Source organism: Eumetopias jubatus, unplaced genomic scaffold (assembly GCF_037043125.1).
Source record: "Eumetopias jubatus isolate StellerSeaLion01/CBP00866 unplaced genomic scaffold, mEumJub1_p1.0 scaffold_5, whole genome shotgun sequence".
NCBI lineage: Eukaryota > Metazoa > Chordata > Mammalia > Carnivora > Otariidae > Eumetopias > Eumetopias jubatus.
Genome location: NW_028274811.1, coordinates 31,143,611 through 31,156,166, shown reverse-complemented (window position 1 = coordinate 31,156,166; position 12,556 = coordinate 31,143,611). Strand labels below are relative to the sequence as shown.

At 41.5% G+C, this 12,556-nt stretch overlaps 1 protein-coding gene and 1 pseudogene across 1 annotated transcript; one reads left to right on the top strand and one right to left on the bottom strand.

Moving 5' to 3' along the window:
• Positions 1-2,018: 2,018 nt before the first annotated feature.
• Positions 2,019-8,242, bottom strand: LOC114209400 (serine/threonine/tyrosine-interacting protein-like; annotated as a pseudogene).
• A 364-nt stretch (positions 8,243-8,606) lies between these two features.
• On the top strand, positions 8,607-11,440 carry HNRNPA0 (heterogeneous nuclear ribonucleoprotein A0). Its single transcript, XM_028103680.2, has one exon. The coding sequence runs from the start codon at positions 8,918-8,920 to the stop codon at positions 9,845-9,847; it is 930 nt and encodes a 309-aa protein (XP_027959481.1). The 5' UTR covers positions 8,607-8,917; the 3' UTR covers positions 9,848-11,440.
• The last annotated feature ends 1,116 nt before the right edge of the window (positions 11,441-12,556 follow it).

Here is a 12,556-nt window from a genome sequence, read left to right as displayed (position 1 = left end):
TTCCCACCCACCCCTGCTGCCTCTGCCTTACTTCTGGCCTTGGAGATGCTAACCAGTATTCTGTACCACACTGGCATTCTACATGGGCTCTTTCTCAAGTCATACCCTAACATACCCTGCTCTAATCTCTCTTCTACACATTGTTTATGGGATAGTCTTTCTAAATGCAAATCTCTCTTATCCTTCGCTTTAAAACGTCAGTGGCACCATGTTACTTATAGAACTGAAAGCTGGGAATTTTTCTAAGGACATCCGTGATCCTTCTGATCCAGCCCCTGCTTACCATCCTAGCCTCATTTTCTTCTATTCCCATCTGAGGTGGGCAGAATAATGGTTACCTCGAAGATGACCACATCTTAATCCCTGGGACCTATGTATATGTTGTGTTTATGACAAGGGGGAATTAAGGTTGCAGATGGCATTAAGGTTGCTAATCAGTTGACTTTAAAGTAAAATGATTTTTCTGGATTATCTGGGAGATAGAAGAGTCAGTGTCATAATGATCTAATGTGAAACTCAACTGGCTATTGATGGCTTTGAAGGTGGAAGGGTGCCAAAAGCTAAGAAATAGGGGTTGCCTAAAGAAGCTGGAAAAGACAAGTAATCAGATTCTCCCCTATGACTTTGAAAAAGGAACACAGCCATACCAACACCTTGATTTTGGCCTCCTGAGAGTGTATTTGATTTGTGACCTATAGACTATAAGATAATGAATTTGTGTTTTTAAGTCACTAAATTTGTGGTAAGTTGTTAACAGCAGCAATAGGAAGCTAATACACCATCACACCCTTGATAATTTACTTCAAACACAGTAGGTATATATACGATTTCCTGTACTTGGAATGCCAATACCTTTTTGTAGGCCTTTATACCTACTTCTGAAGTTAATTTCTATCAGAAGAATTTACTGATTGGATTTCTGCTCATTTCTGTCCTCACACATTATATTTGTAATCTCTCTTGTACTACTACTTCTTTTAAGACTGTTGAGCTGCTGGAGGCCAGGGACCTAGCCACAGTACCTAGCCCATGAATGAATTAAATATGATGAATAAATGAAAATGGGTGGTCTGAATGCTTTTATTTTATTTTTTAATTGATGCAAGGCACTTTTTTGGGCTTCATTTAGAAAAAAATAGTGCTACATTGGTTATTCTACTTAGAACTGTTTTGGACAAAGAAGAAATGGGCTAAACAACTCTAAAAAGAACAAAGACAACATTTGGCTCTTAAAGAAAAAAGGAAAGTGAATCAAAAGTCTAAAACTCCTTGTTTTTTAGTATCTGGTATTACCAAGCAAAATATCTTCCTTTGTTCATTAAGCGTTTTTTTTCTTTAGAATAAACAAATTAGGAAGATAATAGGAATGGAAGCAATACTTGGATCATGTTAAAGTAAGAAGAGTTAGCTAATGTCATGATTCAAAGATTATTAATAAGGTATTAAGTTTAAAAAAATAAAAGGGTAATGAAGCTACTGAAGTACACTAAAACAGAAATGTGGCAGATTCCTGTATTTGTTAATGTTTCCATAAGAGGTTCCATCATAAAAATGAACTGTAAAATTATTTTTAAAATGTGATATATAGAACACAAAATGAATTTTTAGCAAACTTTAGGAAATTCTTGTTATAAATTACCCAGATTTTATAAACACATCCCCCCTAACTTGCATTTTGTTTAAAGTAATAACTTTATATCATACAAATAAATTTCAAGTATGAAAAGTGCATTATTGCAATAATACCTCTTTGAAAGTCCAAAATTCTTGGTTTATAATAAAATGTAAAGAGTAAAAAAAAAAAGAAAAGAAAAGAAAATGAAGAAAGGAGTAAAACCATCAGGGCCATCTATTGCAGAAGTCCAACATCTTCTTAAAATGTTGCTCAACAAGTTCCAGAGAAACATGCCTGGAAGCAACATATAATTAAAAAAACAAAACGACTTGTGTTTTTACCATTTTACATTATTATTGTCTCTAGTATTTTTCTCCTTCCCAAATAGAAATTTACATCCTCTCTAATGTTGCTCAAGTGAGCCATTCTGTGCAGTCACCACTTGCATGTTTCCAAAATCATCTTCTTCATGTTTTCTCTTCAAACTGCCTCTGGGTCCAGAATGAACAGATGACCTTTCTATCTGGAGTGGTGACATCATCTGTATTGTTAATTTTGCTAACTAGATGGCTTCATATTCCTGAAGTTGAAGGACAAATCCAGCATTAGGATTAATACAAAACCTTCTTTCTTGAACATAAGTGTCTCTGTACTTCATTCCAAATGTTTCCATAATGAATGCAATAACAAAGGCAGCACTCCTGGAGATCCCAGTATTTCCATGGACAAGAACTTTTCTTCCAGTTTGTAAGCTTCCATCAATAAATTCTTTAGTCATGGGAAAATAATGTATTATATTTTCAACTGGATTATCTGCAATATCCAAGACTAAATATCTAAATAATTGTTGAAAGTTGGTTTAACAAAGTTTTCTTCAATATTTTGTCTTATGCATATTATATGGGTTATTCCATATTTCTGTAGTATAGGTAGCTTGCTTTTCATAGCAGAAGAATATGGACCTAAAAACAATCCAGGTAAAATTTCCTGCATCTCTCGTCTCATAGGGTAGGTCCATTCTCAAAGTAAGTCCTCGATGCCAAGCCTGGGGGAGAAAAGCTAATGCTTTTATTTTAGAAGGCTCATATTCTGGTGTGAGTCTGTGCATGTGTTTTTGTACTTGGGTATGTATATTTTAGGGCAGAGATATTCTGAGAAATGTCAAATTGTTAAGTCTTCTGTCCTAGTTCATTCAGACTGCTATAAGAAAAATACAGAGACTGGCTAGCTTATAAACAACAGGAATTTCTCAGGGTGTCTGAGGGCTCAGTCAGTTAAGCGTCCGACTCTTGATACTGGCTCAGGTCATGATCTCAGGGTTGTGAGATTGAGCCCTGCATGGGCTCCACGCTGGGTGTGGAGCCTGCTTATGATTCCCTCTCCAATCTCCCTCTCTTTCTCTCTCGTAAAAAAAAAAAAGAAAGAAGGAAAGAAATTTCTTTCTCACAGTTCTAGAGGCTGATAAGTCCAAAATCAAGGTCCCTTCCAGATTTGGTGTCTGATAAGTACCTGGTTCTTGGTTTGTAGTTGGCCATCTTCTCCTTGTGTCCTCATGATGGAAGGAAGACAAGAAAGCATTTTGGGGTCTCTTTTTATAAGGGTACTAATCCTATTCACGAGACATCTACTGATTTTCATGACCTAATTACCTTCCAAAGTACCACCCCCTCAAAATACCAGAAGATTGGGGATTAGGCTTCATCGTATGAATTTTGGGGGACACAAAACTTTAAGTTCGTACCATTCTCTGCTTCTGATAATCTACCCCAATCACCCATGCATCTGGCTGTAAATTCAATATCTGTTATTCCTAGAGTTTTACTTGTAAGAATTCCAGGTTCATTTGGGGTCAGGAACATGTATCTGGTTCCAAAACCAAGGTAGCTTACCTTGCTTTCAAGATAATTAGTGTTCAGCCTCCACCGTTACCTGTGTGTGTGTGTGTTTGTGTGTAGGGTAGGGTGGAATGGTAGGGCTATACACTGGCTGGCCCATGGTTTCCTCCAATGGACAAAAATACAGAAGCTTCTGGTTACTTCTTTTTAAAATATTTTTAATTTTAAAAATTGAGATTTTACTGACCTATAACATTGTATTAGTTTTAGGCATACAACATAATGACCTGATATATGTATATATTGCAAAATGCTTACCACAAGTTGAATTAGCATTCTTCACCATACATAGTTTTTTTCTTGATGAGGACTTTTAAGATCTACTCTCTTAGCAACTTTCAAATATGCAGAACATAATTGTTAACTATAGTCACTATGTGGTTCATTACATCCCCAGGACTTACTTATCTTTAACTGGAAGCTTGTAACTTTTGTTTGGTCACTTCTTCTAAACTTGGGAAACTGTCATTTTTTTAATACCAAGCCCTTCTCCTTTCATATCTCCTCTCATGTGAAGGAAATTGATATAATTCCCTTCTGAAAGCCTACATTTTGTACCCAAGGAAAAGGAATACACAAGCAGTCAAATAAGATACAATTAGTATATCCACAGATTAAATAGGTCTGTGTATTATTTTGCCTCAGGACAGTCCCTTTTAAAGCCCATCCTCATGGTGGCTTTTTTAATATATATATTTTAATTGTTATTTTATTATTGAATATAATTATTATCATATGAACTAGCATGGACCCCTTGATTCTTCAACATGTCAGGTTCTTTTTTTTCATTATATTTTTAAAACAAAAAGCATTTTATTCAGAGTTTTAGTCTTAGATTGCCCAAGAGGGGAAGTGGAGAAAGGCAAGTGCCTTTGAGTGAAAAATGTGAGCGGAGCCCCAATAATGACATTTTTGCCGTTCTGTCAACTGTGGGGTTCAGAGTCAGACTAAATTTGGTAAAATAAGTAATGTGACCTTTCACACATCATCATGATGGTGTAAGATTCATACCAAACACAAGTCATTATTTTTCCTCTATAATATCAACTTAAGTACTTCATAATATTTTTAGCTAGAAAATGATTATTTTTTAATTAACCCATTTGAGGGAAATTAGGTAGTTTGTAAATTTTTTTTCTACTATGAACAGTATTGAAATCCTTGTAGCTAAGTCTTCACACAGATCCTTACTTATTTCCTTAGCATAAATGTCCAGAAGCATAATAACTGGTTGGAAAAATGGGTCATATTTTAAGGCTTTTGATTTGAGTTGTAATAGAGTTCACTAGAAGGACTGTAGCTCATAGTAAATGACAGAAAGTACCCTTTTGGAAGGTACCTTGAGTAAATAAAAATGGAACATATCTTAGTTTTCTAGAGCTTCCATAAGAAAATACCACAGAATGCTGGTGGCTTAAACATCAGAAATTAAAAAACAAAACAGAAATTAATTTTCTTGCAGTTCTGGGGTCTGGAGGTCCAAGATCAAAGTGCCAGCAGTGTTGTGCTCTTCTGAGAAGTCTCTCTGGCTTACAGATGGCCATCCTCTTGCTGCCTCTTCATGTGGTCATTCTTCTGTGCACATGTACCCCTGGTGTATCTTTCTGTTTGTATAAGGACATCAGTCATATTGGATTAGGGCCCCACGCTAATAGCCTTATTTTAACTTATCACTTCTTAAAAAACCTTCTCATCAATTACAGTTACATTCAGAAGTATTGGGGGCTAGGGTTTCAACATATGAATTTTGGGGTGGGGACACGATTAAGTCCATACCAGAACCCTAACTGCAAAAAGAGACTCTTGGATGTCATAAAAAGTTGGTTAAAATAATTGGAGTTGCTGCTTTCTGGAAATACAGGTTATCATAGTTTTCCCTTTCTCCCCTAGTTCATCCTTTTCTCCTTTCTCCCATTCTCTTTCTTTTTCTAGGTATGATTTAGGTACAGTAAAATATACCTAAAATATACCTTTTTTAGTGTGGAGTTGTAGGAGTTGTGTAACCACCACATTCAATTAGGTTTCTGTAATCAAGCTTGCAAGAGGGATGGATTTGGAAGGCTGAGACACACTGGTAAGCAAGGTAAAACCAGGAAACAAACTCAGGCAATGATCTGAAAGGTAAAATAGGAAAAAAAAAAAGTTTTTCTTCTTGAATGATCTGAGGGGTAGGAAATTGACTGCTTCATTTAAGTCTTTATATAATACTCCATATTCACTGTGTCCACCTTTACCAATCTAATCTCCAAAAAGAATCCAACATCCCAATGATCTTGCATTTATCCTGGCTTCATAAATGTCTCTTAAACATGCTTGTGTTGCTTCCCATCATCTCCTAAACTCTTTCTATATATAAGAGCTTTTAAAAAAAGATTTATTGATTTACTAGATAGAGCGAGTGAGCACAGGCTCGTGAGTGCTTTTTTCCCCTATACTGAGCCACCCAGGTGCCCCAGGTTATTGGCATTTTTATACAGTCCAGAGCCCCTATATGTACGGTTTTTAATCAGACATATGCCTCTGTGAAGCTTTCCTAGTCTGTAGAAATCAAACCCATAATGGATTCCCAATTAGGTGGTATGGAGGATTTTTAAAAAACAATATAGGAGAAAACTGTTACTTTGGAATTTATAATTTGGATAAGAAGATAAGTTATGGTCTTAATCACTTTCCTTCAGAAATTCATCTTTTACTGTTACAACCTTTTTCTTTTTTTTTTTTTTTGAAGGAGGGGTGGGAAGGGCAAAGGGAGAGGGAGAGAGAAAATCTTAAGCAAGCTCCATGCCCAGGGTGGAGCCCTAGCTAAGGTTCAGTCACACAACCCTGAGATCAGGACCTGGGCTTAAATGGGTTTGATGCTTGACTGACTGCGCCACCTAGGCGCCCCTAAAATACATTTCTTAAGGTCTAATCTTTCACGTGACGTGTAATCTTGGGCATCCCGGAAAACAGTGCCCTATAAATATCGCATTATCAACTATGTTCATCATCTCCCCCACTCCCTCCAAAATAGTTTCCTTTCTTAATTTTGTAGTTCTTTCAGGCTACAATTATAGTGTTCCAGATTTCAAACACTGGCATGCTTTTGTTTTCTTCATTCTTTATCATCAGTCGGTTAGCAAATTCTGACATACCTGAATTTTGTGGGTTTTTCTGTAACAAAAAGGTAATAGCTTCCTACTGTTCTCTTTTAATCAGGAGCACACTGATCACTATCATGCTGTGTATCATTCTTGTTACCTGCTTCTCCCCATTAGAATGTAAGGTCTTTGAGGGCAGAGAGTTTTGTCTGTTGTTTACTGCCATATTCCCAGCACCTGGTATATTTGTTGGATGAATTGAGCACTTAGTATGTACCAGGCACTGTGCATTTACATACAGAATTTCATTTAATTTTTACCACAGTGGGGAGGTGTTAAATTGTTTTGACTTTCAGATAATAAAACTGGCTAAGTTTTAAAAAAAGGTTAAGTGACTTGCCCACACAACTGGATGATCACACAGTTAGTAGGTGGTAGTACCAGACTCTAGTTTGTCCTCAAGCCATGAAGCTTAATTTATATGCCTTTGAACTAATTTTGACTACTGTCTAAATTTCAAGGCGTTCCATAATGTCCAAGACTCTAAACCTATCTTACCCATTACTATTTTCTATCAAAAACCTCTTGCTCCAAACTAGTCTACTTACTACTGTTCCTTGAACCTTATGTGGTTTTTTTGTTTCTTCTCTATTTTGCTCATGTAAAGTCGCTTTAGAAATTTTATCTAGCTTTTGAATCTGAGATTGAGCGCATGTTCCATCTCTTTCACCACTCAATCCTGAATACTCCAGGATGCAGTGAGGAATACCACATCTTCAGTATTTACCACGTCCCGCTCCTTGTATCTTGCTTGGCACACAAAGGTTCAATAAGTGGAAGCTGTTACAACTTGCTTGCATTTGCACCTGAGTGAGGGTCGGTAAGGCACTTACCAGGGGTGCGTGATATTGATGTATGTCTTTGTGTTTAACTCCTTTGGCCCCCGGTTTGTTATAAAATGCTTGAAAAAAGCTAACGTGTTGGGAAGGAAGCAACGCATAGTTAACGTAAACCTATAAAACGATGTGTTCCCTTTAGTAAAATGAAAATGCCAGCTGTCGGAGTGCGCGAGGGGAGGCTGAGAGGGGCGTCGGTAAGGGCTTCACAGATGGCCGCAGGGTGGCGGCGAGTCTCGCGCCACGCCTCGGTCGGAAATTGGAAGCGCTTGTGGCACACCGCCGCCCTTCACCTGGCCTCGGGCTCGCTTTTGCGCAGGGCCACGTGCCAGTGTTTTAGTTTAACCGCGCGTCGGGCCCCCAGTAAACGGTTGTAACTGCCTTTCCCGACCAGGCCTCTACCCTCCATCTTTGTGCGGACGGGGGGGGGGGGCGGAGAGGATGCCAGGTGTGGCAGCCCGGCCGAACTGCGGCGGGTAAATCCAGGCCCCCAACCCCAACAGTCAAGTTTTCAAAAAGCCCGCGCGTGGCGCCCCAGGCCGCATCCGTTGGGAACGGCCCCCTGCGCGCCCCCGCTCACCCCCCCCTACCCCCAAGCCCAGGGCGAGGGGGAAGGCGTCGGGGTGGCAGGCAGGTTCTCAGGTTCTGCACACAGGGGGCGCCGGGGCCAGCGCGCACCGGGAAGCGCGCCCGTCCAGCGGCGGCCGAAAACGGAAGTGGGCACGAGCGGATCGCAGTGATTGGCTGAACCCACATGTCTCTCAAGGGGCTGGCGCGAACGCCACTGCGGAGTTGGGCGAGGGGATACGGCAAGGGGAGGGGGCAAAACACTGGGAACAGCCGCGGGGCTGGGAGGAAATGAATTGCGGAGGTGTGCGGAGAGCAGGGAGAGTCCCTGATCAGGGAACACGGGGGAGCCAGGGTGTGAAAGCGGGGCTGTAGAGGCGGTGGCGGGAGCAACGCAGGCCGAGGGCTTGAATCGACCGCGGAGGGCGGGGAGTCTGTGACCGAGAGCGGCGCTGCGGCGCGGTAGGCGGGACTAGGGAGAGCGACGCAGGGATTGGCGGGCAGCTTTGGGTTGCCGTACGTCGGCGGTGACGCACGCCTCGGGGAGGGTGCGCGCGCGTTCAGCGGCCTCTTTGTGTGGTGCCCAGATAGGGGAGCGGAGGTGGCGGTGGCGGTGGCGGTAGCGGCGGCTTTGGTTGACTTCCAGTCTTCTCGGCTCGCCCTCTAGCCGGCACCTCTCCCCTTCCCTCCCCCTTCCTTTTTTCCTCCTTCCCTCCCCTTCCCTTCTTCCCTTCCCCGTCGGTGACCGGCGGTGGCGGCTCCAGCAACGGCTGGGCCCAAGCTGTGAAGAGGCCTTAGCCAACGATAACGGCGACGGCGAAACCTCGGAGCTCGCAGGGCGGGGGGAAGGCCCGGGCCGTGGAGATGGAGAATTCCCAGTTGTGTAAGCTGTTCATCGGCGGCCTCAATGTGCAGACGAGTGAGTCGGGCCTGCGCGGCCACTTTGAGGCCTTTGGGACTCTGACGGACTGCGTGGTGGTGGTGAACCCCCAGACCAAACGCTCCCGTTGCTTCGGCTTCGTGACCTACTCCAATGTGGAGGAGGCCGATGCCGCCATGGCCGCTTCGCCCCATGCCGTGGACGGCAACACGGTGGAGCTGAAGCGGGCGGTGTCCCGGGAGGATTCAGCGCGGCCCGGTGCCCACGCCAAGGTTAAGAAGCTCTTTGTCGGGGGCCTTAAGGGAGACGTGGCCGAGGGCGACCTGATCGAGCATTTCTCGCAGTTTGGCACAGTAGAAAAGGCCGAGATTATTGCCGACAAGCAGTCGGGCAAGAAGCGTGGCTTCGGCTTCGTGTATTTTCAGAATCACGACGCGGCCGACAAGGCCGCGGTTGTCAAGTTCCATCCGATCCAGGGCCATCGCGTGGAAGTGAAGAAGGCCGTCCCCAAGGAGGATATCCACTCCGGTGGGGGCGGAGGCGGTTCCCGGTCCTCCCGAGGCGGCCGAGGCGGCCGGGGTCGCGGCGGTGGTCGAGACCAGAACGGCCTGTCTAAGGGCGGCGGCGGCGGTTATAACAGCTACGGTGGTTACGGCGGCGGCGGTGGCGGCGGCGGCGGCGGCGGCTACAATGCCTACGGAGGCGGCGGAGGCGGTTCGTCCTACGGTGGAAGCGACTACGGTAACGGCTTCGGCGGCTTCGGCAGCTACAGCCAGCACCAGTCCTCCTATGGGCCCATGAAGGGCGGCGGCGGCGGCGGTGGCGGTGGCAGCAGCTGGGGCGGTCGTAGTAACAGTGGACCTTACAGAGGCGGCTATGGCGGTGGAGGTGGTTATGGAGGCAGCTCCTTCTAAAAAAAAAAAAAAAAAAATCTAAAAATGCCTGGGAGTGGCTATAGGGGTAGCTCTTTTCAACAACCCAGCTAGGGTCAACTCCTAAGTTCCTTCCTCTCCCACCGCCTTCCCCATTTTTCCCTTGGGGGAGCCGCTTCTAAGGCTGCTTATCCTTGGGGGTGTTGCCCTATTTGCCTGCCACCTCTCTTGTCTCTCCCTCTGAAGATGGACTCGGCCCCACATACACATTTTTGTGTTACAGTCATTGATGGACTCTATTTTTTTATTATTACTTGGACCTTGGTCGTTTTTATACTAGCAAAATGTCTTGTTTTAATTTGTGTTTTTTGGGGGGGAGGGAGTGAACTTGCTGATTCTGTAGCAAAACCTGGGCGGGGGTTGGGGTGGGGGGGTAGTTTACTTTGTTGTAAGGACTTGATATCTGGCTACAGCGTTTTCTATGAAATCTACTTGGATTCCATGCCTGAAATTTGAAAGCATATGTACAAAAATCATTTTTACGTTTTATTTTTAATAAATCATTGTGTTTGACCGTATATGTCTAACATTTTTTTTCTAGGATCCATTCCGTACCGTTTTAAGGGATATTAGTTAAAAATTTTTCGTGTTAATTCTTAATTCTTGTTGTGTACTTAGAGAAACTTAAAAGGTCCTTTGGTGGTTTTTTTTTTTTTTTTTCTGTTGCCCTTCTAGTGACGTGTTGAATTTTATCCCTTACAGGCAAAACTTCTGAAGTGGTGGATGTAGCTTTTTAAAATCTTTAAAGTTTGTGTGCATCCATCTCTTGTACTAAGCGATTTGCTTATCATCTTGACATGGTTGGTCCTTCTTTCTATGAGAATTTACTTCAAAGTATGTACTGTGTAGTCCGAAAAGAAATAGTTTGTGTTAAGCATGTGTTTTCATTCATATAAACTGTTTAAAAATTTTCAGATGGCCTAGTTTCATCCCTCTTACTGGTTTGTCTGTAATGAATGGTTACTAATAAGGGTTATATTTTACCCTTAAACTAATTGCATTTTTGTATTTTCAGAGCAGGTTTAAACGTTTTTTCCTAGAGCTGAACTGTTGTCCTCTTGGAATTCCTTCCCCCAACGTTTGTAGCACCATCTACTGGCAGAATGGCAGTAAATCTGCAAAGCAATTTGTTTAAAAAACTTGTTTAGGATAATTGCATCAGATTTAGAAATTTTGCCATCAAAACCCTGTGCAGACTTTGGTTACACATTTACTTGTAACTAAGATGGGCTTTATGGGAATGTAGTTAACAGTCCATATCACAATTGCCCTTTCTACAAGAGATTTGAAAATGTAAACTGCTATGCATAGCTTGGGCAATGGCCCCAAATTGCTATGACAACTAATGAACCAGCTACGTGTACTGGTATCTTAGGTGCAAGTTGTAAAGCAAAATATTTGTGTATTCTGCTTGGTTAACAAATGTATATTTGTAGCCCTTTCATGCAGTAGAATTCAAGTTGTTGTTTATAAAAAACAAAACAAAACAATGATATAGGAGAAAATTGCCTTCCTGGATAGAAATATAGAATAGCAACGTTTATGGATATCACAAATAAAGAATTCAATTCTTTACATGATTGAGTGAGAGTATGTATAACCTGGTGGGTGGGTTCAGAGTACCTATAAAATAGTAAACTTGACTTAAATGTTATGGTAAAATTTTTAACTTGAATATTGCATTTAAAAGCCCGTATGTATAGTAAGCTTTCTGAAGGGGAGGTTAATGGGCTTTAAAGTAAAAGACTATTTTAGCATTGATTCTCTTAGTTCTTTTTACTGTATAGTTCTTAATATCTAGTTCTTGCCAAATTTTTTTATCTTAATTGCTAAGGGTTTTCATTTCGAGAGATAAAAAAGGTCAAGATTTTGAGGCGAGATTATGGCTGCTCAGTAGTCACTTTGACAAAAAATAGCTGATGTTTGGTACAGATAACTTGAGTATACCTCTATGACAAATGGGATAGGTGCTTTTGCACGAGTAAATATAGTCAAATGTTTCGTTTTAAAATGGTTCTGCAGTTTCCTTAAATTTATTTTTCGTTTTTAGTGAAACACGATACTACATGTGGGCTTCTTCATTGGGTAGTCGTATTTTGAGTGCCTCTAAGATACAGAAAATGATATGCTTAAAGTTTTCGTTATAATTATTACTCTGCTTGCCTTTTATTCAGCCTTAGCGGGAAGATCTAATTCTTCTGGGTCAGTTGGACTAGTCCCCTTTTTGGAGGGTTTCCAAAGTCTGATAAGGTTATTGTTATTTTGTGTTCCCAACATAGTGACTTCTAAAAAGTAAATTGAATAATGTAAAAGGACTATTAGAAAAGCAACTCAAGGTGCTGTTTATGGTATATTAACACTTCATTGTTGTGTATTTACCTTTATAGATTCCTGTAATCTGGACTGCTGTTAAGTGAAGGCAAAAGCATAGTGGTATTTAGTCTTTCTGGAATTCTTGTCAATTTCTATAGAAGCATTTTTGGCATACAAGTTTTTTTTTCTTTTGGGGGGCCACCAGGTGTATTTTTTAAGTCCTTTCACCTTTGAGAACTATCTGAACCTTGTTACTTAAAATTTAAGAATTCATGAGAGGAGGTGGTACAGAATCTAGTCTGTACTGAATACAATTTTTGTGCCATGCTTGAATCTAATTTGAAAGATTATAAAAATAAAAATGAACCTATTTTTTGT